This window comes from Cannabis sativa, chromosome 2, assembly GCF_029168945.1.
Source record: "Cannabis sativa cultivar Pink pepper isolate KNU-18-1 chromosome 2, ASM2916894v1, whole genome shotgun sequence".
Taxonomy (NCBI): domain Eukaryota; kingdom Viridiplantae; phylum Streptophyta; class Magnoliopsida; order Rosales; family Cannabaceae; genus Cannabis; species Cannabis sativa.
The window spans coordinates 15,514,504-15,542,184 of NC_083602.1; the positions used below are offsets into that span (position 1 = coordinate 15,514,504).

The 27,681-nt window shown below is 32.8% G+C and overlaps 4 protein-coding genes across 4 annotated transcripts; 3 read left to right on the top strand and 1 right to left on the bottom strand.

Annotated features, from left to right (window-relative positions):
- Nucleotides 1–32: 32 nt before the first annotated feature.
- On the top strand, nucleotides 33–2,304 carry LOC115720906 (uncharacterized). Its single transcript, XM_030650115.2, has 8 exons — nucleotides 33–417; nucleotides 507–563; nucleotides 652–727; nucleotides 1,042–1,121; nucleotides 1,270–1,319; nucleotides 1,399–1,483; nucleotides 1,574–1,672; nucleotides 1,778–2,304. The coding sequence occupies exons 1-8, from the start codon at nucleotides 175–177 to the stop codon at nucleotides 2,033–2,035; spliced, it is 948 nt and encodes a 315-aa protein (XP_030505975.2). The 5' UTR covers nucleotides 33–174; the 3' UTR covers nucleotides 2,036–2,304.
- Nucleotides 2,305–3,227: 923 nt separating this feature from the next.
- LOC115719628 (uncharacterized) lies at nucleotides 3,228–9,108 on the top strand. The gene is made up of 13 exons (XM_030648737.2): nucleotides 3,228–3,469; nucleotides 3,627–3,722; nucleotides 3,910–3,987; nucleotides 6,016–6,096; nucleotides 6,177–6,396; nucleotides 6,488–6,546; nucleotides 6,984–7,033; nucleotides 7,127–7,214; nucleotides 7,326–7,583; nucleotides 7,864–7,956; nucleotides 8,105–8,209; nucleotides 8,386–8,502; nucleotides 8,600–9,108. The coding sequence occupies exons 1-13, from the start codon at nucleotides 3,404–3,406 to the stop codon at nucleotides 8,669–8,671; spliced, it is 1,383 nt and encodes a 460-aa protein (XP_030504597.1). The 5' UTR covers nucleotides 3,228–3,403; the 3' UTR covers nucleotides 8,672–9,108.
- Nucleotides 9,109–10,695: 1,587 nt separating this feature from the next.
- LOC115720098 (MADS-box transcription factor 23-like) lies at nucleotides 10,696–11,169 on the top strand. Its single transcript, XM_030649260.2, has one exon. The coding sequence runs from the start codon at nucleotides 10,696–10,698 to the stop codon at nucleotides 11,167–11,169; it is 474 nt and encodes a 157-aa protein (XP_030505120.2).
- A 9,501-nt stretch (nucleotides 11,170–20,670) lies between these two features.
- Nucleotides 20,671–21,144, bottom strand: LOC133034150 (MADS-box transcription factor 23-like). The gene has a single exon (XM_061109182.1). It carries the CDS (start codon nucleotides 21,142–21,144, stop codon nucleotides 20,671–20,673), a length of 474 nt encoding a protein of 157 aa, XP_060965165.1.
- Between the last annotated feature and the right edge of the window lie 6,537 nt (nucleotides 21,145–27,681).

A 27,681-nucleotide genomic window follows, 5' to 3' on the forward strand; every position in this document is an offset into this window, starting at 1 on the left:
TATCCATAACTGCACCCACCCTGATACTTCTCAGGGCAACTGAACACTGTAGACACAAGACCTGTAAAGGAAGCCTTTTTATTTTCCTTCCTTCAACTTCAAGTGCTTGGTCTCAATATTTCAGGGAAGATGGATTAGTTTAATTGGGTTGTTGGGAATTCGCGGGGTGATAGCATGAGTAGGAGTGGGATTATGGTGGGTTTATCTCCCACATTTAGACAAACCAGTTTTCCCTCAATGGGTTTAAAGGGATTTAGCTTCAGGTTTAAGCATTGGGCTTGTAACGGCTATACAAGAATGGTTACCTCTGCTTCTTGCTCTGACCAACTCCAACTCCAACTCCAAGACAAGCAATTAAGTAGTCCGGAACTTGTAGCCTTGGAATATGCTGACCTTAACCTTCCTCTTCCTGACAAGGTCCCTCCTTTATTAAATTATCTCACTCTTTCATATTCATTCATTGTCCACTTCAGTTCTCAATTTTAATTTTCTTTCTATGTATGTAGGAACTGGGTAATGTCAGAATCAGGCAACATGTCAATCCTCTCAAGACCACTTTTTCTGTATGTTCCCTTTTCCTTTTTCTTTCATTTCTACAACATTTAATACCTAAACATTTAGTAGAAACCATTTTCATGTTTCTTTTTGTAGGTGCCAGTACAAGTGCCCCATTGGAATCAAGTCTTTAGAGATCCAACATTGCCACTAATGGTGGATATTGGAAGTGGTATGATCAACACTTAAAACATCTTTATTTGGATATGCACAAATCAAATCGAACAATTGAGTTTGCAATAGAATACTAGAATTACTTTGTTTGGTATTTTCTTTGCACTATTCAATTCTTTGTTATGTTGTAATTTAATTTATCTTTTATGATCAGAATAATTGGTTTTTGTTCTTCCTGCATTCAGTTCAAATCAACTTGCCATTATTCTATTAAAACAGAAAAAACAAAAAGACAACCTTTGCTAATTATCCCAAGTCATAGTTTTTGCAAGCTATAAATTGCAGTCATAATCTAAAGGATGAATATTTCAGGTAGCGGCAGATTTCTCATGTGGTTGGGCAAAAAAAATGCTGGTGTAAGAAATTATTTGGGATTGGAAATAAGAGAGAAAGTAAGGAAAAACTCTTTGGTTTAGTTTTATTGTAGTAGAAAGCTTCATCTGTGTAATTTGATAAATCATCTTTGGCCCTTCTCTTCTTATTTTTTTCCTTTCTCTCATCTAAATCATGAGGTATTAATTCACTTGTTTTTTCATACAGCTGGTGAACCGTGCTCAGTACTGGGTTAAGGAGATAAATCTTGATAATGTGTAAGGGTTAATGAATTCATATTAGTTCGTGAAAGGTCTTGTACCAATGAACTGATATTATATATATATATAATTACAGACATTTCATCTATGCAAATGCCACAAATTCTTTCAAACAAGTAGTCTCTAACTATCCTGGACCTTTGATGCTGGTTTCAATCCTGGTTAGTGTACCCTCTTGTCCCGTGCTTTCTAATACAGTCAAAGGTTAGACAATTCTTTGTTTGGTCATGTTTATTTTCTTTAATGGGCAGTGCCCAGATCCTCATTTTAAGAAAAGACATCATAAGAGGAGGGTGGTGCAAAAGCCATTAGTAGATTCCATAGCTGCAAGTTTAATGGATGGAGGGGAGGTAGATAAACACTTTTCTTCATCTTTTCATGCCATAATCTTGTATTCATTCTTATCTATATTGTCATAAAAATAAATATGTGTATGCTGTTATATTGGCAATTAGGTGTTGATACAGTCAGATGTGTATGAAGTGGCAGTGGACATGAGGTTTCAATTTGATGGTGAGTCAAATACTCTAAAACACATTGATGAAGTAGAGTCGAGTGTGTTATGTGATAGTGAGGGATGGCTGTTGAAGAATCCAATGGGGATTAGAACTGAGAGAGAAATACATGCTGAATTTGAAGGTGCAAAAATATATAGAAGGATGTACAAAAAGTGCTTTTATCAACATGAAGCAATATCAAGCTCTTCGATATGATTTCAGTATTGACCATTGCAATAACTTCATCATATGACAACAAAAATAGTTGAAAATGTATTTTCAAAGTGTGTACCATTACACTATCCATCCACTGAAAAACTCAAAAGGCAATCAGAAAGAATTATGTTGAGTTTTGGAAAGAATTGTGTACTATTTTTCTTTCTTCCTAACTAGCATTCAGCAGCAATTGTTGTTGAATTGTTGAATATGTACACACAACAAAATTATACAGTAGCAATTTTTCAATCAATCATATTTAGTTATTTTAAGGTTTTCGTTTCACGTGTATTAATGTGTAATGGATTGATGTCAATTAATTTGTAGTTGCTAACGAAGATATCGTATTTATATTTTTGAAAATTTAAGGTCGTATTTTGGAAAGATAGGACCATTAAATAGTATTTTTATTTTATTAAAAAATGTTTTTATGAAAAATCCTAGGATAATTGCAAAATGAAGTTTTCAACATTTTTATATATTTTTTTTAATTCTATTTACATAAAATGTGGGTTTTTAATGTATTTTTATGTGTATTTTTGTTATTTTGTTATTTTTTTTATTATTTATGTATTATTTTTATGTTATCTTGTTGTTGTTTTGAAGTCGTTTGCTTGTTATTTTTATATAATTTTATAAAGTACTGTAAAAATATAAGAAAAATAAAAAAACGTACAAATGTAAAAAATTTACAAAAATCGATGTTATGTAAGTTATTTCATAAATATAAAAATTGACAAAAATTTTACATTTTCACGGAACTATTTTTTAAAAATTTCTTTCATTTTTTCTTTACATTTGTATGGATTATTTGTACTTTTTTACAAAAATAAAGAGTTGTCAGTTGTTTTTGAAAAATATCATTTTGATGTTGGTGCTAGTGAAAGCAACATGATTTATTTTACAATAAAACAGTGTTTCTTTTTCATCATTTTGATGCCACATTAAAAACGTGAAAGCAATATACTTTTTCTAATAAAAACAAATAATACCTGTACAAAACATTCCACAGAAATGTAAATTAGAAAAATGTACATAAAAATATAAAATTATCCGTAAAAATATATAAAAAAAAATTGCTTTTACTTTTAGGTGTATAAATTTCTCAAAAAAATAATTATATTATTTTTGTGTATTTGTGAAAAAAATTCATATAATTATTGGGCCTGCCTGACGAACCCAAATTTGATGAGAGGCCCTTTCCTCTGGCTCCTTCCCCAGGTAAATGGCACAAACATAAACATAAGACACTTACAGTGTCACAGACCAAAGACCAGACCGGCTTTGTTTGGTTGCTTTGCTCCTTCAATCCAACATTTTCAAAGAACCCCACCAAAACCCTCTCTCTCTCTCTCAACAGTCTCTACCATGGATTTTCAGGTGGTGGTCTTAGCAGGGGGCTCCTCAAAGAATCTCGTTCCTCTTGTCTCAAAGGTTTTTCCCTACTCTCTCTTTCCTTTTGATTCCCGAGAATAATTCATTCTCTGAGAAAAACAGAAACGGGAACGGAAAATGTTCACCCACTTTTTTATTTTATAATTCCATTGCGGCTTATTACCTTACGAATCAGTCCTTTTCTTCATGATGGCAGGAGGTTCCGAAAGCGCTGCTTCCGGTGGCGAACCGGCCGGTCCTCTCCTACGTTCTGGAGCTATTGGAACTCAATAATCTCAAGGATCTCATTGTTGTATGATTTTTTTTCTCAATACAATCTGTTTTCTCTTTTTAATCCCGAGTCTTGTATGTTCTTGTATGCTCCTGACTGTAGGAAATGATCAAACAAGTCATGGCTTGGTTGAGGTGGAAATTTCGTATTGTTATCTATAGCGAATACTCTAAAGTAAGAGTTGATTTTGCTTTGTGCAATCATGTAGGTGGTTGAAGGTGAAGATGCAGCTCTTAAAGTTGGGGGCTGGATATCTGGAGCTTATGTTGATCGTTTACATGTTGAGGTACTTGGTTAACAGGAATTTCTCCTCAATTTTGTTCATGTAGCTATATTAATTTCTACTTTTGACTAAAAATTTTGCTTAAGCTGTGATAAATTAAGAATTATAGTTGATAGTTGATACTTACCCGCAATATTATTTCTGTATATATTGCTGTTATGGTATTAGTTTTAACTAATTAGTTTAGCTTAAGATAACTAATAAATAATTTTTATTTTTGATACTTTTATAGTTGACCTGCACATGATATTAGTTTGAAATCATCTTCAATTACTTGTCGTAGTTGATAAAATGTGAAGAGTGTCTAGTTTTTCCTTTATTGCTGTTGTTGATAGTTTATGGTGCTTAATTGCATGTTGAAATGATGGTTGCTGCCAAGTGAATAGTTTCTAAAAATCATGAAAAAGGATATATTAGTCTATTGCATTGTTCGATGGGAGGCCCAATTTAATTATTTAAGTGGAAGAAATTGTGCTGACTAAGATCTGGAGTAGGGAGGTCATGGTAATTATAAAGCTAATACTATGTTTGGTAGGAGGGAGAAGTGGATGGATGGGGATGAGAGGTGGGAGGAGATGACAAATCCTTTTGTTTGACAAGAAAGATTGAAGGAGAGAAAGGAGAGGTGAGAAGATAGCAAATCCACTCAAACCTCCAATTTAGAATTCCTCCATTAATGGAAAGCTTGGAACTCTCCGTATTCAATTATCGTAAATTACAAAAAACCCTCAACAAATATTATTAAATAATTATGGAGATATATTGTAATTTTATAAATTAATAACATTATCTAATTCTATTCTTCTATCACTCCATCCTTCTTACCAAACAACATAAAAAGATTATTACTCGCCTCCCCCTCCCTTATATTCTCCATCTTTCATTAACTCTCCATCCATCCTACGCTCCCTCCTTCCTACCAAACACCTAAGTCATGAAAAAAAAAATGCTCTAAAGACTATTTTTATATCACCATTATCATGTTCTTGTCTCCTACCAACTTGTTTGTCCTTAGCTTTTAATTCTTCTTTGTTACTCAAGTATTCAAACATGCTTAAATTCTCAATCACTCAAATTTAATTAAAAATAAAAAGTGAAAATCCCAGCAAGACAGCCCACGTAAAAGTCCAACATCATTTTCAGCCACCCAAAAATATGAAACCACCAGATTATGAGTTTGCAATGTTGCATTATCAAGATAAAGAAGCTAATTTTTTTTTTTTTTTTTGTGTGTAATGAAAGCTTGTGTCCTCTGTGCTTTCATTCTCTTTGAGACAGTTGCAGTGCCTAGGAAGAAAAGTAGTTATCTAATTCATAGTTGTATCTTTGCAACTTATTATTTAGCTCTTTCCACTTAAAACTTTTCTCACCTAGTCATCTTCATTGAACCAATATTTAGGCAAATCATTATTCTCTTTGTAGACAAGAGTTACTGTAACTGTAATCTTCTTTATCTTAGAACAGGGGTGCCTATTTCATTTTCACCAGTTAGCTTTCGTAGTATATAGGGATCTAGAAACTCTTAACCACTCAAACAATCTGAAATGTTTTGTTTGGGTCTTCAGACCTTAAAATCCATCACAAGATTACTTGCAGTGTTCATTTAATTTGATGTCACCAGCTGAAGTATTTTTATATATGTTAAATTCTGCTTAATTTTGTTTCATCTTCTTTGAGTACCAAACATGGGCTTGGTCTACAACATTCCAGTCCCATCCATATTTCTGCCAAACAAATGGCCTCAAATGATTTGTTCCTGTAATGAGAACTGATTTTTATTGTATCTCATGGTTGGTATCAAAACTCCCATCTTGCTCTTTCCAGTAGAGTGGGGTTACTATGCATGACTTCTCTTCTTCCTCTGCTATCCGTGTTCATTGAAAGCTGGCTATTACAGTGTTATAAGAACATGGCTCTTGTATGATGATTTGCTATTTTCCACCAATCAACTTTACTAAACATATAGAGGTATCATTATTATTTTTAGTTTAATGGAAACACAGAGCTTAGAAATTTTTCAATATACTGCAGGTTGCTGCAGTCCCAGAGGATGTTGGAACAGCTGGTGCACTTCGGGCAATTTCACACCACCTGACAGCAAATGATATTTTGGTTTGATTCTGTTCCCTATAGTGTTTTGAGTTTTCAATAGTTGGCTTTGCTGTAGCTGTTGGCTCTTTTTGCTGTTGCAGGTTGTGAGTGGTGATATTGTTTCTGATGTTCCTCCTGGTGCAGTGGCTGCTGCTCATAGACGCAATGATGCAGTTGTAACTGCAATGCTTTGCTCCACTCCTATTAGTGGACCTCTAGACTCTACATCTTCTGGAGGAAAGGACAAAGCCAAGAAGCCTGGACGTGTTAATCTGATTGGGTTGGACCCAACTAAACAGTTTTTACTCTACATAGCAACAGGTTATATCTGATCATTATATTTCTTATCTTTTTCTTCTGTAATGATATTAAGTGATAGGTGTCTTAGCTTGTGCCTTTTAATTCTCATTAGGGGCAGAACTTGAGAAGGATATTCGAATCCAAAAGAGCATACTTCGTGCAGTGGGGCAGGTAATGGATTTTAGAACTCATCTAATTATTTTTTATCTATTTTTTTGTTTATTTCCTATTGACTTTTATATATAACTGTTTCCATCTGCTGGAGTTGATGATAATGTGAGATGGTTGGTAGTATTTAGAAACATTTGAGATGCTTTGTTTTTTTCTGCTCAACCTAAATTTGAGTTATTGATTGACTTCTAGTCTTTTAATTTCCGGAGTGCCAAACGAGACACTTCGCTAGCTAATTTATATGCATCCCTTTTTAAAGCGGCCATGTCTATTACTTTCATTTCTTATAACCCCTTCTAAATCTTAATTGAATGACTTTTTGAAATAAATGTATGCCTGCGTCTGTTGAAAGATTTATGCTGGCATAAGCTGATTTTGATGAGATATTGTAAAATTTGATGTTTCACACATATTTTGTCATTGCTCTCTTCTTGTAGATGGAAATTCAGTCAGATCTGATGGATGCTCATTTATATGCATTTAAGAGGTTTTTTTTCACTTTCTGCTTTTTTATTTTTAAATCTTGTTTGAATACAAATTGATTGTCACATTCATTGATGAGTTCTTGATTTCCCTCCAGGTCTGTTCTACAGGAAGTTCTAGATCAAAAGGAGACCTTTCATAGTTTAAAGCGAGATGTATTACCTTATCTTGTTCGGAGCCAACTGGTTAGTTCATTTTGTTCGCTGCATGATAAGTTCCTTTTAGTTAGATGATTTCCTTTAAGATCACTGCTAGTTTCATTTATTTATTTTTTTTGTTCTTTTTGTGAGTATTAGAGATCAGAAGTATGGTTAAATGGTGTACCACAGCCAGAAGAAAATGGAAATGAGAAGGTTGGCTCACACAATAACCAACTGGTTCAGTCTCAGATCCTGGCTAATGCATCAAAACCAAGCTTTCACCAACTTTATGCTTTAGGTCCTAATGGCTCTTCCCCTGTCAGGACTCATAAGTGTTGTGTTTACATTGCTGACAGCAGTAAATACTGTGCAAGATTAAATTCCATACAAGCATTCAGTGACATTAATCGAGATGTGAGATTACTGTAAAATCCCTTTTGAACCTCCCCCCCTCTCTCTCTCTCTCTCTCTCTCTCTCTCTCTCTCTCTCTCTCTCTCTCTCTCTCTCTTCTGATGTAATCATTTAACCTGGCTCTGGCTCGGGTTTCTCCCTCTCTCTCTCTCTCTCTCTCTCTCTCTCTCTCTCTCTCTAACACACACACACACACACAAATATATATTTTTCTTGACTGCATTTTGGGTTCAAGCAGTTTCTAGTTTCAAATTTCTTTCTGTTTTTCTCTAACTATGTCAGGTCATAGGAGAAAAGATTCATTTGTCTGGGTATTCTTTATCTGCCCATCATAACATAATACATCCTTCAGCAGAGCTTGGGTCGAAAACAACTGTGAGTTCAACACCTATGCAAATATTTGCTTTCAAAATGAATACAAGTCAATGTTAGTATAATGTGTTTGGAAAGTTTAGGTCATTACAACAAAATTTCAAGTTAAGTTCATTATTATTGTACTCATGATCTGTTTGAATGATTTTAGGTGGGACCACAATGTATGTTAGGGGAAGGTTCACAAATGGGTGACAAGTGCAGTGTTAAAAGATCTGTTATTGGCCGTCACTGTCGGATAGGCTCTAATGTGAAGGTACAAGGGTTTCTTGATTATAGAGGTTTAAGGGATAAGCTTAATTTGTTTTCTATATTTCCTATCCTTCATTAGTTTATAAACATGAGGGAATGAATGGTGTTATTTCGATATAATTTCCTAAAAACGTGCGACTATAATTTCTGTGTACTTTTCATTTTCTTGAATATGTACAGGTTGTTAACTCAATAGTTATGAATCATGTTACAATCGGAGATGGTTGTTCAATTCAAGGCTCGGTGATATGCAGCAATGTACAACTCCAAGAGCGTGTCATACTCAAAGATTGCCAAGTTAGATTTCTCTCTCTCGCTCTCTCTCTCTCTCTCTCTCTCTCTCTGTATTTTATGTAGACTTGCAATAGGTATCTTACATTGCACTGCATTCCAGGTCGGTGCAGGCTTTGTGGTCAGTGCTGGCAGTGAGTTCAAAGCAGAAGCCTTGGCTAAGAAGGAGAAGTGAGAAAATCAGTGAGCACGTGTCCGAAAACAAAATGGCAATCTCAATATTGTGTTTTGCACAAGATTATTATGGTCGGAGAATATTTTTGGTGATTGCTGAGCATAGAGCAAAAGGGAGATGCCAATATATGCTTATGCAAGGTCCAAGAAGGGTTGTCTTGATGAGCATTTCTTTGTTTTTGGTTCTGCTGCACTTGCAATTGTTAAGGGGTTTGTAAGAGTTTGAAGAGTGTAGCATCAGCTTCATCACAGTTTAATTGTTTACAGTCCACATAATGTTGTTGCATAGAAAATATTTCCTATTCTGGTCTTTGAATGATAGTTTGTTATAATCTGAATTTTTCTTGTACAAACTTAGCTGGAAGTGAGAATTTGTAAGACCATTACAGATGTAAATTTTGTGCCAAATTTGGCTTTGAAAAATGGGCCCTATTTCTATTTGGTCGGTCTAATTCGCAATAAATAAAAATATATATTAGTTCTAGTAGACCATGTTTAAAGGTATTATTTTTTAGGTAAATTTAAGCTGAAATCTTAAAAAAGACACTCATTTTTTTAGTCTTAATTCAATCATTGATCTTTATAATAGTTTGTGAATTTATTAAATTTTGATTAATTTAAGTGTTGTTTGGTAATACTTTTATTTTAAAATTTATTAATCACAAAAATAAAAGTAAAATTTTTGTTTTTAAAATTTTGATTATAAAAAATAAAAATGTATTGTATAACCATTTTTGTTTTTTAATATTCTATAAATTTTATTTCCATTTGTTGATTTTATTTAAGTCGAGTCTGAGATCGGGATTGGGGGTGGGTCCAAGTCCGGGGTTGGGGTCGGGTTCGGTTTCTAAGGTTTGAGTTGGAGTCGGAGTCTAAAATATTGATTAAAAGAAAACTATTTAAAAAATGTTGAAAGTGATTTTTTTTTTTTTTAAAGTTAAGATTTTTAATTAAAAAATTGAAAAGTAAAAATAGTTTCATAGAATATGATTTTAAGAAATATTTTTACTTTTTTAATTTTAAAATAAAAAACTGATTAAAAAGGTGTTACTAAACCCACTCTTAATAAAATAATAATAAAATAATGAATTAATTGTACTTCCATGTACTTTTATTTAAAATACTATTAAAAAATTAGCAAAAAAAAAAAAAAATAGAGAACTCTATCATTTTTTATCTAAATTTTGTATAATTGTAGTTCATATTTTTAATGTTGACTCTCTCTTTTAGCTAAAAAATATGCTTAAGAGTATGGGAGATGCTCATACATTTTAGTACTAATTTTGCACAACTTTTACAGTACTATTGGGGCTATATATTTATGATGAGTAATTATATGGGAACACTTAACTATAAATCAGATATAATTTTGACACACTTATAATTAGTTTTAACATTCTTTTTTTAATATGCTATATTAAATTGGCTTTGTCAAAATAATAATAATAATAATAATAATTTATTTTGGCTTTTTAAAAATAGTTGAGCAAGTAATATTTTGCTTACTTTGCGATTAAATAATATCATGTCCATTAAAAAAAAAAATTAATTCTTATTTGAAAGTAATTCTTCTAATTTTTCATATATAAGTTTTTGTTTTGTTTTGTTTTTTTTTTTTTTATAAGCTCTTCTAATATATAGGTATAACACTAAATTAAAGAGATAAAAGGGGTCTTTTATGGCATATTTGAAAAATGTGGTCGTATCTTGCAAAAACAGGGACAAATAATCATCCCACTTTCGTTTTCAGACAAATAAATAAAAATCTTAAAAAAATATAAAAAAAAAATGACAGCTCAGCTGGCCGTTACAGTAGTAGCAGTACGCAAGTAAAGTAGGGACCCCCAAATCTTGTGTCCAAATCTGTGAGACATTCCAAGAGTCAGTCACCCTAATACCCACACACTCAAATATATATATATAATCCCGATCGATCTCCACTATTGTCATATCTCTTTCTCACCAAATCTTCCTACGTCAACACTTTCAATTCATTCCTCCTCATTCTCACCGAGTGAAATAAAAATGAAGCGACAATTTCGTATTGAGAAAATCGACGACAAGCAACGAAGATTGGTTTCTTTTTCTAAGAGAAAATCCGGTCTCTTCAATAAGGCCAAACAGCTTTCTCACCTCACCGGCGCTGAAATCGCCGTTATCATCTTGTCCGAGACCGGTCGTCCCTACGTTCAAGCCTTCCCCACTCCTTCTTCCTTCGAGTCTCTCGTAGCTCCCTTCGTCTCATCGTCTCCCTCGACTTCCACTGCCGAAGCCACTCATGAGATGACCTCGTCAATGTCGACAGAAACGGGGACTTCGACTCAAGGTGAAGATGTGTTCAACATTAACGATTCGTTGAGATATTTACTGGAGTTCGACGTTGAGAACTGCAACGACTTGAAAGAGCTTGAGGCACTGAAGAAGAAACTAGAAGAAACGAGAAAGAGGACTGCCGTGGCCTTGGATTTGTCAGTCGCCGAATATCTTCTTTCTGACTAGTACCGATGATGAGAAAGAACTTCAGTATTCTTATCAACTTCTGGTATTATTATTCTCCGTTAATTGCTATGATCAAGATTAGAGTTTCTTTTTTTGAGGAAGGGTTTATTTGTTTGTAATTAGTTATATAGCTATGGTGATTTTTCATATACATATAATTAGGTCATTGTAATTAAATATTGCTTGGTCAATTGTAATGGCTGATCATTAATTCCAATATATAAGGAGTAGAAATCCAAATTCAGACTAGTTCTGATTTTAATTTCAGTATTTTGTTCAATTATATATACTAGTTGTTTTTCAGATATTTTTTTACTTAAAAATTGGACAAAGGGGAACCGAATACTATATACCTAATATATTCACAGTTTTCTCTTCAAGGTATATGTGTAGAAACTGAAAAGGGTTTATTTGTTTTTGGTGATTTTATAAATATATATATAAAATTAGGTCATTGTAATTAAATTCGTTTGGTCAATATATCGTAATGTTGATCATTCATTTTTACGGGAACCGAATACTCTTCACAGTTCTCTCAGTCAAGGTCATCACTATATAGTGTCTTTTTTAATAATTAGCAGCAGATTTAATTATTTTAAAGAGGCCTTATAAGCTGTATTAATTAATATTTAATTCCATGCTCTTATTATTATTAGAAACAATTTTATAATCATTAATTTAAGAATAATTATATCTAAAAAATTCGTTCAATTAATACTTTAAAGGCTATAATTGAAATGGCTGAGAAAGAGGAGAGAGATGAAATTTATCAAAATTACATATTTTGAATCTTTGATAAGATGCAGGTTAGAAGTTGATTCTCACTTCCATACTAAAAAGAAGAAAAGAAGAAGTTGATTCTCTCACTTCTATGAGCCTATTTGTTTCTCAGCAAATGTTTATATATTTTGTGTTTAGTGTGTGTATAAATATATAATTTATGTGTGCATTTTAGTTAGTTTAATTTGCCTATATTGTCTATTGATTGATAAACATTTTCTTGAGGTTTCTTACTTTTAAGACTTGGAATTTAATTTATAAAAATATTGTGAGCTAGCTAGGATTATTTGAGACAACGACAAAATTTTACTATTATTTATTTTAATTCATGAAAAAGTTATATACAATATGCATTAATTGTGGAGCTGCATATATATATATATAAATATTTATGGACAAAATATTTAACGGAATGGTTGTGACTGCGTACGTATATCACATATAAATCAGCAGAAAAGATTCTTTTATTTGATTTTGCAGAGTTTTACCTAATTAGTAATATCTTTTATTTTCTCAAAAAATTATTAACTACCATATTAATTGGTTATTTTAGTCCTTAAAGTACCTTCTTACACGAATTATCTTGTGTAAAATATGATTTGAATGATAAAACATTTGCTATTTGGAATGGGGAAAATAATATATAAGAGCTATAAAACTAATTTATATAAATACATATTATTTTATGTTATTTGAATTTAGAGATGTAAGAAAGAAAAAATAAACATATAAATTGAGAGCAAAAAAAATAATTTATATATTTAAACTTTTCTTCATTTTTGGCATTTTTGGATTTTTTCGATATTATTTGAACTTTTCATATAGAGCAATGGATACATATTATCTTTAGAATTAGAGCAATGGATTTTCTCAAGATTTATGTGTATAGCATCGTGTTGTAAATTAACAATCGGAAATAATAATTGTTAAAAAAGAAAAGGAAATTAGAATACAAGATTACCGTTATCATTGAATGCATGTAATGATTATATATTACTACATTACATTTATACATTTATAGTGCATTTATTACAACGAGGCATTATTAATTTATTTACGGTATCCTACTATTTTTATTTGTATTTTATATATTTTTTTTTTTATAAAAGCTATAACTACAATAATTTTCCTATTTAATTACATATTAAATAATAACACTAAAAAATAAACCTTATTTAAGTATTAGAAAATATTGGTATTTAGTTGAGGTGTCCAATACAGTACACACTGTTGTGACACTAAAGAAATTTTATGCCAAATTTAGCTTTAAAAAATGAGCCCTATTTCTATTTGGTCTAATTCACAATAAATAAAAATATAAAAATATATATTTACTTATTTCCAGTAGACCAAGGCATTATTTTTTAGGTAAATTTAACCTGAAATCTTAAAAAAGAGACTCATTTTTCTTAATCTTAGTTCAATCATTGATCTTTATAATAGTGTGTGAATTTATTAAATTTTGATTAATTTGATATAAAATAATGAATAAGTTGTAGTTTCATGTGCTTTTAATTAAAATACTATTAAAAAGTGTATTTTTTTTAAAAAAAAATAGGAAATTCTATCCTTTTTTATCCACATTTTTTATATACAGTTGTAGTTCATATTTAGTGTTCCCTCTCTTTTAGCTAAAAAAATATGCTTAGAGAGTATGGGAGATGCTCATACATTTTAGTATTAAATTTGCACTACTTTTTCAATTCTATTGGAGCTATATATTTATAATGAGTAATTGTAGATATATAGGTATTGACTTCACATTGTATTAGTTTTTACATTTGTACTGTTTTTCTGGTTTTTACTGTAGTGACAGTTAAGTTAGTTAGTCTAACTAACTTAACTGTCACACTTAGTCTAAGCCTTTTACTACCCTATCAAATATACCTATAAATAGGTAATTACTTGTACAATGTAGAGATGTTATGTAACACACTTATTCATCAATAAAGAAAGCATTAATTCATTACTTGTTAAGATTACAAGTACTGCTCTTGTGTGTGTATGGCACAGCTGCCATAAGAACTGGTTTTCGATTGTCAACAAGAAAGAGAGAGATCATAGTTACTGGATTCAAATCCAACAATTGGTATCAGAGCATTGGAGAGGAAGTTCGAAGAAGATCGTCTTGATCTCAGTTCAAGAACCTGGTGAACATCCAAGAAAATGGGCAGTGCGAAGTATGATCTTGAAAAGTTTACTGGAAAGAACGATTTTGGTCTATGGAGGGTAAAGATGAGAGCAATGCTGGTTCAGCAAGGGATCCAGGGAGCTTTGCTAGGAGAAGAGAACTTACCAGGGAATTTGACAGAGAAAGAGAAGGTGGAGATGCTCGACAAAGCTCACAGTGCTATAATTCTGAGTTTGGGGGATAAGGTTCTGCGTGAGGTGTCGAAGGAGAAGACAGCTTCTGGGTTATGGTCAAAACTGGAAAGTCTCTACATGACAAAGTCTTTAGCAAATAGACTGTTCTTGAAGCAGAAATTGTACTCTTTCAAGATGTTGACTGGGAAAAATGTTGAAGATCATCTTGATGATTTCAACAAGATCATTCTTGATCTCGAAAACATTGGAATAAAGGTAGAAGATGAAGACCAAGCTATTATAGTTTTGAACTCTCTTCCTACAGAAACCTATGAACACTTTGTGGATACTATGATGTATGGCAAGGAGTCATTGACTCTAGAAGAGGTTCAAAATGCTCTAATGTCTAAAGAATTAAAGAAGAAGTCAGAGCAGAAGGTTGATAGCAATGGTGATGGACTGTTTGTTCGAGGAAAGAATTTCAAGAAGGGAAACAAAGAACACACAGGGAAGAATCAAGGAAAATCAGACTCAAAATTTAAAAGAAAATGCTTTGTCTGCAACAAAACCACACACCTAAGGAAAGACTGCCCTGTTCTTAAGAATTATAACCAGAAACAGTCATCTGGTGATGTTGATTTAGTTTCTGATTGTGATAGTGATGGATATGGTAGTGCAGGGGTGTTGGTAGTGTCTAAGGAAAGTTCAAGAACTGACTGGGTACTCGATTCTGGGTGTTCTTTTCACATCTGCCCAGAACAGTCTCAGTTCAGTAATTACAAACAGATCAATGGTGGTATGGTCAGGCTTGGTGACAACAGATCATGCCCCATAACTGGTATAGGCACTGTCAAATTGCAATTGAAAGGTGGAGGAGTTGCAGAGCTAAAGCATGTCAGACATGTTCCAGAAATAAAAAGGAACTTAATCTCAGTAGCTATGTTGGATCAAGAAGGACATTCTGTGAAAATTGAGAATGGCATAATGAAGATTATCAAAGGGTCAATGCTAGTAATGAAGGGTTCAAAAGAAAATGGCATTTATGTTTTACTTGGGAGTACCTTGGTAAATCAAGCAAATGTAGCAGAAGATGAAGGGAAAAAGAAGACAGAAATCTGGCACAAGAGGCTTGGGCATATCAGCAATGGTGGACTTAAGATTCTCAGCAAGAAAGGTGTGTTTGGGAAGGACAAAATCATGGATTTAGAGTTCTGTGAGCAATGTGTACTTGGAAAGGCTACAAGGATAAAATTTGGAACTGGGAAGCATGTTTCAAAGGGTATTCTCAGCTACATTCACTCAGATCTATGGGGGCCTTCAAGAACAGTCTCTAGAGGTGGTGCCAGGTATTTTCTTACCCTTATAGATGACTTCTCAAGATTTGTTTGGGTCCATATATTGAAAACCAAAGACTTGGCTTTGAAAATTTTCATAGAATGGAAAACAATGATTGAGAATCAAACTGGTAAGAAAATTAAGAAACTTAGAACTGACAATGGATTAGAGTATTGCTCAGATGCCTTTACTGATTTTTGCAAAAAGGTTGGAATTAGTAGACACAAGACAGTGCCAAGAACACCACAACAAAATGGTTTGGCAGAAAGAATGAATAGAACTATTCTAGAAAGGGTCAGGTGTCTACTGATTCACTCAGGTTTACCAAAGAATTTCTGGGCTGAAGCTGTTTCAACAGCCTGCTACTTAATAAATCACTGTCCCTGTTCTGCAATAGGTTTCAAAACACCAATTGAGGCATGGACTGGAAGAGATGCAAAGTATGAACACCTGAGGGTATTTGGTTGTGTAGCATTTGCTCATGTGAGGCAAGATAAACTCGAACCAAGAGCCAGAAAATGCATTTTTCTGGGCTATCCCGAGGGAGTTAAAGGATACAAAATGTGGAGTATTGAGAGTGGAGATCATCAAAAGTATTTTATCAGTAGGGATGTTACTTTTGATGAAAACAGGGTGTATAGGGATACTCTCAAAACTCAGCAAGATGTACCAATCTCTTCTGAACCTGAACAGAATATGGATAGCCAGTTTGAGGTGGAGCTTAGAAGTGATCAAACACAGAACCAGAGAGAGATTCAAGAACAAGGAGCAACTGAGGTTAATGAAGATATAATTGAAGATGATGATGATGCTGATAATGATGAAGAAGAGGGTCAGGACTATCAATTGGTGAGAGATAGGAAAAGAAGAGCCATCAAGCCACCAAGTAGATTTGGCTTTGCAGACCTGGTTCACTATGCTCTGTCTATTGCTGCAGTAGATGAACCTCTGAACTATAGAGAGGCTATGAATTCAGCATACAAGCATGAGTGGAATCAAGCCATGGAAGATGAAATGACATCACTTAAAAGAAATCATACATGGATCCTGATCAGAAAGCTTGCTGGTATGAAAGTAGTGGGATGCAAATGGGTACTAAAGTACAAAGAAGGAATTGAAGGAGTGACACAAGCTAGATTCAAGGCCAGACTTGTAGCAAAGGGGTACTCTCAAAGAGAAGGTATAGACTATAATGAGATTTTTTCTCCTGTTGTAAAGCATACATCTATTAGGTTGCTGTTGAGCCTAGTAGCAAGTGATGACTTAGAACTTGAGCAATTAGATGTGAAAACTGCATTCCTACATGGAGATTTAGAAGAAAAGATTTTCATGAAGCAACCAGAAGGTTTTGAAGAAATAGGGAAGGAGGATCATGTCTGTTTATTGAAAAAATCTCTATATGGCTTGAAGCAATCACCTAGGCAATGGTACAAACGTTTTGATGAGTTTGTCACCAAAGTTGGGTTCAAAAGGAGTGCCTATGATTGCTGTGTTTATGTGAGAAACACAAAAGGACCAGTGTTCTTGCTGCTATATGTCGATGACATGCTAATAGCAAGCAAGAGTAACACTGAAATTGACAAAATAAAGAGATTGTTGAGCAAAGAATTTGCTATGAAAGATCTGGGGGCAGCAAGGAAGATTCTTGGAATTGAAATAGTCAGAGATAGAACCAAAAGGAGAATCAAATTAACTCAGCAAGGATACACTTCAAAGATTTTATCCAAGTTTGGATTTGCTGATGTAAAACCAGTCTGCACCCCAATCAGTCAACAATTCAGAGTGACAAGTGGTCAATCTCCATGCACAGAGGAAGAAGAAAATTACATGGAAAAAGTTCCATACACAAGTGTAGTGGGAAGCATCATGTATTTGATGGTCTGCACAAGGCCTGACCTCTGTCATGCAGTTAGTGTAGTTAGCAGGTTTATGGGAAAACCTGGCATTGAACATTGGAAAGCTGTCAAATGGATCATGAGATATTTAAAGGGCACTTCTGAAGTAGGACTTGTCTATGGACCAAATACTGAAAATACAGGTGTTGTGGGGTTTGTAGACTCTGATTTTGCTGGTGATATGGACTCCAGGAAATCTCAAACTGGTTATGTATTCAAAATGAACAATAACACAGTTAGCTGGAAGGCAAATCTTCAGTCTATTGTTGCTCTCTCAACAACTGAAGCTGAGTATATAGCATGTACTGAGGCAGTCAAGGAAGCTTTGTGGATGAAAGGCATCACCAGGGAACTCGGAATTCAACATGAAACTGTTGAGATTTTCTGTGACAGCCAGAGTGCTCTACATCTCAGCAAGAATCAAGTGTTTCATGAACGAACCAAACACATTGATGTGAGGTTCCATTTCATTCGAAACACCATATCAGATGGAAAAGTCAAGCTTCTGAAGGTCCATACCAAAGACAATCCCTCTGACATGCTTACAAAAGCTTTACCAAGAGACAAATTTCAGCATTGTCTCAATCTGTTGCAGATCTCGAATTGAAGTGTTTAGGATCTGCTATGCTTTCTAAAAGTGTTAAACTCCTACATACAATTGAAGCCAAGGTGGAGAATTGTAGATATATAGGTATTGACTTCACATTGTATTAGTTTTTACATTTGTACTGTTTTTCTGGTTTTTACTGTAGTGACAGTTAAGTTAGTTAGTCTAACTAACTTAACTGTCACACTTAGTCTAAGCCTTTTACTACCCTATCAAATATACCTATAAATAGGTAATTACTTGTACAATGTAGAGATGTTATGTAACACACTTATTCATCAATAAAGAAAGCATTAATTCATTACTTGTTAAGATTACAAGTACTGCTCTTGTGTGTGTATGGCACAGCTGCCATAAGAACTGGTTTTTGATTGTCAACAAGAAAGAGAGAGATCATAGTTACTGGATTCAAATCCAACAGTAATAATATGTGAACACAACTATAAATCACATATAATTTTGGCACACTTATAATTAGTTTTAATATTCTTTTTTTTAATATGCTATATTAAATTGGCTTTTTATCAAAATAATAATAATTTATTTTGGCTTTTTGAAAATAGTGTGAGCAAACTAATATTTTACTTTTGGAATTAAATGTACAAATATCATGTCCATTAAAAAAAAATTAATTCTTATTTGAAAGTAATTCTTCTAATTTTTCATACATAAGTTTTTGTTTTGTTTTGTTTTTTTTTTTTATAAGCTCTTCTAATATATAGATATAACACTAAATTAAAAAGATAAAAGGGGTCTTTTATGGCATATTTGAAAAATGTGGTCGTATCTTGCAAAAACAGGGACAAATAATCATCCCACTTTCGTTTTCAGACAAATAAATAAAAAGCTTAAAAAAATATATAAAAAAAAATGACAGCTCAGCTGGCCGTTACAGTAGTAGCAGTACGCAAGTAAAGTAGGGACCCCCAAATCTTGTGTTTCCCATATCTGTGAGACATTCCACTTAGTCACCCTAATACCCACCCACTCAAATATATATATATATATATATGTATATTATCCCAATCGATACTAATATATATAATTTTCAAACCCTTATGGTACTTAGAACTGAGTTAATTTACACAACTAGTGATACTTTTTCTTCATTTTTATATTCATCATTATCATATTTTGATACATAGAAATTTTTTTTTTGGACTTTAGAGATCATAGTCTCTCTCGTTATCATTTTAATTATGGAATGAGGCCTTGCCGCTCTGGACTTACATTTCCTTGAATAATTTTTCTCATTGGAAATGAATTTTCTTTTTAAAAAATAAATAAAAAAAATAATATGTATATGTTCTGTGATTGGGAATCATCCTTTATATACAATTAAGAACTATAAATGAGATAGCTTTTTTTTTTTCCCCTTGAAAACTAAGTAAAATAGTAATATACCATGAATAAACTAATTAATGACCATATATGAGTACTATTAATGTAATAAATACTTATATATAGTCATGATTACATTCAATACCTTGATTTGAACAATTTCAATAAGATCACGATTCATTATCTCAAACTAATCTAACAATAAAAAATATTAATTAACAATACGAAGTAATATAAGTATTATAATTAGTATTAGTTAGTAGAGAGAGTATTAATATTAATTGAGGAGAGATAAAGAATATCATTGTTAACATTCTGTTAGTATTGATTTAATGTATGTCAGGTAATAAATAGATGATGCGTCATCAAATAAATATGATTATATGAGATATTTAGAATTGATTAGAGCAAAAAATATATATAGTAGTGGACTAGTCTCAGTCTAGTAGAGATATTTAAAATCCATTAGGACAAATGCTCAAATTTAAATAATATGAAGCCAAAACTGACTCCAAAAGAGATAATATATGCCAAGATCGAAGCTATATATAGGATAACCTTAAGAACTAAAGATGTTCAAATTAACAAGACCCTGAACAGTTCATATATTGTTACGAATAAAAGATAAAACTCCCAAAACAGAAGATATAGAAAGGTAATAACCCAAAAAAAAAGTAACTAAAAACATAGCAAAGTTAAAGGAGCTCCCAATTAAACAGACTGAAACCCATGTCATCGTCACTCTCTTCTTAAATTCAACACTAATTTTCTTTACACACTTAAGTTTCTAGTTTTGAATATATTAATTAATTAGGTTATAGTATTCGGTTTCCCTCTCCTCACTAGTTTTGAATTATTAATAAATTTCTTATCTACAATAAACCTATAAACCACTGTTTTAATTTGTCCAATTTTTAAGTAAAAAATATCTGAAAAACAATTAGTATATATATATAATTGCACAGAATACACTGAAATTAAAATCTCTACTGCTTATATATATTGGAATGAATGATCAACAATTACAATTGACCAAGGAAGATATTATTACAATGACCTAATTATATGTATATGAAAATTACCGTAGTTATATAACTAATTAAAAACAAATTATAAACCCTTCCTCAAAAAAAAAAAAAAAAAAAAAAAAAAACCCTAATCTGATCATAGCAATTAATAGAGAATAATAATACCAGAAGTTGATAAGAATACTGAAGAAGTTCTTTCTCATCATCAGTACTAGTCAGAAAGAAGATATTCGGCAACTGACAAATCCAAGGCCACGGCAGTCCTTTTTCTCGTTTCTTCTAGTTTCTTCTTCATCGCCTCAAGCTCTTTCAAGTCGTTGCAGTTCTCAACGTCGAACTCCAGTAAATATCTCAACGAATCGTTAAGGTTGAACACGTCTTCACCTTGAGTCGTCGAAGTCTCCGTCTCCGTCGTCGACGAGGTCATCTCATGAGTGGCTTCGGTAGTGGAAGTCGAGGGAGACGATGAGACGAAGGGAGCTATGAGAGACTCGAAGGAAGAGGGAGTGGGGGAGGCTTGAACGTAGGGACGACCGGTCTCGGACAAGATGATAACGGCGATTTGAGCGCCAGTGAGGTGAGAAAGTTGTTTGGCCTTATTGAAGAGACCGGATTTCCTCTTAGAAAAGGAAACCAATCTTCTTTGCTTATCGTCGATTTTCTCAATAGCAATTTTTCTCTTCATTTTTATTTCTTTGGTTTGAATTTGATCACTCTTTTTCTCGTGTGTTTTTCTTACAGAGCTGAACAAAAATATCTGAGGAGCCGTTATGACATATTACACTCTATTACCCTATTTATATGATACTTAGTGCTGAGCTGTCATTTATAATATTCACTGCTGATTGCTGATGTGTCATTTATATTATTATTTATTTGTCTGAGAAAAAAGAGAGAGAGAGAGAGAGAGAAAATGGGCTTATTTATGTGTCCTTCTACTTTTACAAAATACAATCAGACCTCCTATTTCAAATATTCCATATATGACCCCATTTTTACTAAAATAGTCCTTTGGACGATTTAAAGTCAAAAACATATTTTTGGGGTCTAAATTTACCATCAAAAGTAAAAATTTTTGCTTGGAGAGTAATGCAAAATGCCTTGCCCGTGGCTACTGCACTATGCCGAAGAAAAGTCATTAACTCAGCCACTTGTTCTTTGTGTCACAATGCTTGGGAGTCTATAGGTCATGCCATGTTCAATTGCACAAAAGCTAAAGCAGTTTGGAGAGAAACAAAATTCAGTATAGACCATGCTCATGCTCAGAATATGCATAGTGGAGATTACTTAATTCATTTATCTTCAGTCCACTCGAAACCAGATTTTGAATTGATTATTTGTACGATGTGGGCAATCTGGCATGAGCGCAATAAGGTGATTCATGGAGGAATTTCAAGAACAAGCCTAACCATTGCAACTTTTGCTCAATCACACCTGGAAAAATATGTTCGGCACCAACAAAAAAACCAGAAAAACAATTTCAGTGCTGGTGTTTCATCGGCTGCTGCAGCAGATCAGCACTGCTCCAGGTTTGTTAATCCTGCTGTGATAGATCAGCGACCTCAAAGGTCCATTCCATGGACACCACCTACCAATCAAGGACTTAAATTAAATGTTGATGCTGCTGTTAATATTGATTTGAAAATTCTGGGATGTGGTGCACTTGTTAGAGATTGTTGTGGTAATGTCATAGCTGCTATCTCCAAATCAGTTCAAGGATGCTTTAGATCTGATGAAATGGAGGCTAAATCTCTTTTTCATAGTCTCAATTGGGCGCTGCAATTACAACTTCCAATCACGCATATTGAGACAGATGCTTTAAGAGTTTCTACGGCCCTCAATTCTGCATCAACGAATCTTTCTAGTTTTAATGATTTAATTTCTGATATACGTTATCTTTTATCCTTTTTCTCAGGAGTAACTATCTCTCATGTTAGGAGAGATGCTAACCATGCTGCACATGGTTTAGCTAAGTATGCTCTCGAGGTGGATGAAGATGTCTGTTGGATGGGTGAAATCCCAAATCTTATTTTCTCTGTTATTGTAAACGATTGTCGGTTTTAATAACATTGAAAATTCTCAAGAAAAAAAAAAAAATACCATCTTTCCGTAATATTTTTTTATAAATAGTGTTATAAATATAAATTAGAAGAATTACTTTTAAGAACATGATATTTTATATTTAAAATAAGTAAGAAAAATATATTACCAACTCACACTATTTTTTTTTTTTGAATGACCAACTCACACTATTTTTAAAACGCTAAAATGGGGGTTTTTTTTAAAGCAATTTAATATTGCTTTGTTGTGCTTGCTTGATGGGTAGCATTTTGAATCCATCATCCACCTATATTCACTAAATAAACAACCTAAAATAATGTTTTTTTTTAATATATAAAAGTTAAAATATTTATTTTCTAAGTTTTCCAATTGGGAATTCTTAAAAAAAATATAGCAACAACCCCTATGAGTTCTAAAAGGGAGTGTTATTAAAACCCAATTTTTATAATAGTGATCACATATTCTTATAACTTTATTTAAAGATTGGTGATGCAAGTTAATATTTCTTTAAGAACAATTTCTGTGTGATCGTAAATAAAGTCTTTTATATCCTAGTAGCATTTTTAAGGATGAAGGCTGAAAGTCCTTGGAGTTATATTTGTATTTTTTCAAAAAATAAATTTATATTTGTATAAAACTAAAATTATTATATTTTATAATTTAATATATATAATATCTAAATTACATTTTTTTTTTTAAAAAAAAAGAAGAAGAAAATATAATAAATTTTTTTATATACACCAAATATTTTGTCAATAGAGTTAATAGTTATTTAGGTTTATTTTAATGTTTTAGGTTAGCTGCCCATATAATGCTTACTTTTTTTTTTTTTGACTTTGTAATTAAATGAAACCTTAATTTCTCTTCATCTTTTTTATTTTTTATTCTTCTCTTCATAAATAATTATTATTCAAAAAAAAAATAATTATTATGGTATCAAAGCAAGATTTATAAGAGTGAATTTCTTAAGCGTAATCACAAGGAATTAAAATGTTAAAGTCAGAATTAGCTTCTCAATTTGAGATGAAAGATTTGGGCTCTCAGCGTTATTTTTTGAATATTGAAGTTGCCTTTTTTCCAAAAGTTATCTTATTTCTCAGTCAAAGTACAATACTGGCATTATATATTGAGCGTGCTCGCCTATTGATACTAGAGTTGTTGACACTCTATCTGAGTTGAATGTTCAGTATTCTCCTTCTGATGGCACTCCTTTAGAAGATCTTACTTTGTATCGCACCATTGTTGGCAGTCTGGTAAATCTCACTATTACTCGTTTGGACATTGCATATGTTGTTCATATTGTTAGTTGTTGCTTTTCCTACTACTGTTCACTGGGCTGTTGTTCTTTGCATTCTACGGTATCTTCGACGTACCATCTTTCAGAGCTACTGCTGCCTTCCACTTCCTCTCTGGAGTTACGAGCTTAGTACTGTAATGCAGATCATGATCGTGATCCCACAAATTGAAAATCTCATTGGTTTTTGTATCTTTTTGGGAGATTCTATTATTTCTTGGAAGAGCAAGAAGCAGCCTGTTGTTTCTTAATCTTTTAACGGAAGTTGAGTATTGTGTCATGATGTCTACCACTAAAGAGATTATTTGGTTGAGATGGGTGTTACTCACTCTTGTCCTACTCGTATATATTGTGACAATCAAAGTGCCATTGAGATTGCTCACAATTCAATTTTCCATTAACGCACTAAGTATATTGAGATTGATTGTCATTTTACTCATCATCACACCATTACTTTACTTTTTGTTCCTTCATCGTTGCAGCTTGCTGGCTTTTTTACTAAGTTGCATACGCTTTCTTATTTTCGTGTGTTTTTTAAGCAAACTCTCAATCCTTTTTACAGCAACATCGTAAGTTTAAGAGAGGGTGTTGAGTAATTATTTAGGGTTATTTTAATCTTTTATATTAGTTGCCTATATAAGACTTTCTTATTAATTGTATTCTTTTAATTACTTTTAAATTTACAATTGAAGAAAACTCTAATTTCTCTGTATCTCTTTTATTCTTTATTTGTTATTCTCCTCTTCACAAATAATTATCAAATAGAAACCAACAAAATAAAAAGATAATTATTACACTTTTTTTATACAAAAAAATCATAAAGAAAAGCAATTGAAAAAAACCTAAAATGTTACTTAATATTTTTAGTACAAGGTTTAGCCCAAATTTTGCAGTATTCCAATTTGTAAGCCATAATACTCAATGAAATCTAAAAGTAGGCCATGTACATATCTGCAGGAACAATCCTTATACATATCTACACGAATAACGACAGAAAATTCATAGAACCATTATTATCAAAATAAAAAATGGCCTGTAGAACTACACATCATTTTAGATAAAATTCGTCTATATGACCAGTTTAATTGAAAGTGATTGTTGTGCTTGTGTTTTTATGCACAACTGCCATCAAAAAAGAAATAAAACTCCTTTAATTAAAAATAAAAATATAAGCAAGCACCAAGATAAAACAAAAAATACATATCAATATCACCATATGAAGAGGCTTCAACAAAATAAAAGGCAATGAACTATAAAAATAAAAGGCTTACACTACATACTGAAATTTTCTACTTTTTTTTTCTTTTTTACGGGCAATTTTCTTTTTTTCAAAATACTATGTTTTTGATGTATCTTTTCCAAAATAAATATCGCCTAGAATGCATCTTTTCCAATATGGATATCGCCTCAAAAGCTATGGATGTCATGCCACCATTTCAATTGTCGTTCTGTGATGAGAAATATATATATCAAACAAAGATAAAGATAACCAATTGTTCAATGAACCAATTCAGATCACTGCTGCTTGTTACTGTTTATTAAATGAATTGCGTGAACTCAGTAACAATTCAGAGATTTCTACTGCTGTTTACTGTCAAATAATTCATAACTAGGAAAAACTTTCTATGTGAAACAAACAAAACTGTGCTACTTTGCTAATGCTAGTCACTAAGACAAAATGGTCAGCCTGAATTTTGTCTATTGAATTATTTCTGTATGAAACAAAACAAAACTTTGCCAGTGCTAATCACTAAGACAAAATGGTCAGTCCAAATTTTAGTTACTATGATTATTCATGAAGCTTAACCGAACTAAAATGGGTCGATCATGAGCTGCTTCATACGAGAGATTTTATCATGGATTCTATAAGAAGACTAAAAACTTAACCCCGTTGATTAAACAGAGAAAAACTGAGGAAATGACATTTTTAAAGCATAAGCATAGAAACTTGTTTCAATCTCCCTATTAAAAAATATTAAATTCACAGGAATAAAGAGCATATAAGTAATGACAAACACATCAATGTAACTTAATTCAACAATCCACCAACACCAAGTTAAAAAGTATAGAATGTACACTTCCACAAAAGTCACAATACGCCATCTACATGGAAAAACTCCTATATATATTTATATATATACATATATATATCATTTAAATTTATTATATCTTTTTATTAAAGATGCCTCAACCAGAGAAAACAAATTCATTACACCAGCATAAAGAATACAAACTAACTTTAGATATAAAACACAAGCGAGGCTAACAAGGAAAGTAGAAGAACAATAAGAAACAATAAAGCCAACATATAAATGGGTAGATTACATTATACATTTCTGATTGCATTTTCTTTCTCTTTAAAATACTTTCTTTTTTCTTAATAAAATATATAATCTTATGAAGAGGAAAGAAGACGAAGATTCATTACCAGGTGGTAAGAGAAAAAAACTTGGACAGTGCCTTGTATCATCCTCTACTCTAGTCTAATAAGAGTACAAATAGGCATTGGAAAATAGGTTTATGGTGCCACAGTGTATAGTACTGAATGAAAGGTTAAAAGGGAAAAAATAAAATAAAAATAACATACGTCGCTTCCAATTGGCTAGTGAAAAAATTATAATTCTTGGTATCAAAAATTTCTCCTTCCTAAAAGATTACGACCTGACATTGTTAACCAATAAAATCTGTTATTGGTTATATGCTGATGTTAGTTATCTGTCAGGGATTAGTTAGTTTGTTTTACTGTTATTTTCTGTTACTAATTCCTTTGTACTTCAGCATCTATAAATAAAGGAAAGGCTCCTTTAGTGAGTCAAGATTTCATTGTCAATTTTCTCTGCCTTAATTGTTTTGCTTTTGCTCTGTTCCTGGTGTTTACCATTTCTGGTTTTTACCTTGGTTTTACCATTCTACATGGTATCAGATTATTGCCAATGGAGTCGTCTATACACACCTCCACCTCCGATCCTGCTGGTCTAAATGGCCAAAATTCTGCTGCATCTCAAGGTTCTTACCCTACGGGTTGGAATCCATTTTCTAGTTCTCTTACCTCTTCCCTCACCCTCAAGCTTGATCGTCAAAACTTTCTGGCTTGGAAATCACAGGTGGTTCCTACTGTGATTGGTCATGAACTTGATGACATCTTGTTCAGCAATGTTTCTCCTCCATCGAATCTTGTTACTGGTGCTCCGAATCCGGCTTTTGCGCAATGGAAAAAGAGGGATCAATTACTACTTTCTTGGCTTCGTTCTTCTATGACAGAGGGGGTTCTTGCTTCTGTTGCAAATCACACTACATCGTTTGCTGTTTGGCGTGCGTTAGAGCAAAAGTTTCAATCTCAATCTTGAGCAAGATTGCTGCAACTTAAAGGTCAGTTTTCACACATTCAAAAGGGTAATCTTTCAATTTCTGACTATGTTGACAAGGTCCAGTCCTTTGCCGATTCACTTGCTGTTGCTGGGTCTGATGTCTCCTCCCAAGATTTGGTTCTGCAACTTCTCAATGGTCTTGGACTAGATTATGATGCCGTGGTGTCTGGCGTCACGTCTCGAAGTGATTCCCTCACCATTGATGAAGTTCAAGCCCTACTCATGGCTCATGAAACTCGATTGGAACACCATAGTGCGATGACTGACAATGATGTGTTTCTTGAGTTTCATCGCAATTGCTGTTTTGTTAAGGACAAGCAATCTGGGAAAGTCTTGCTGAAGGGACGGCTTAAAGATGGATTATACAAGCTTGGTGATCTTGCTGAATCTTCCTCTAAAAGTCTTCAATGTTTTCTTGCCACAGAACCTAAATCCACCTCTCATTCTTGTTGTAATACTCCTTGTACTTTCAATAATAATGATGTAGTGGATTCTTGTA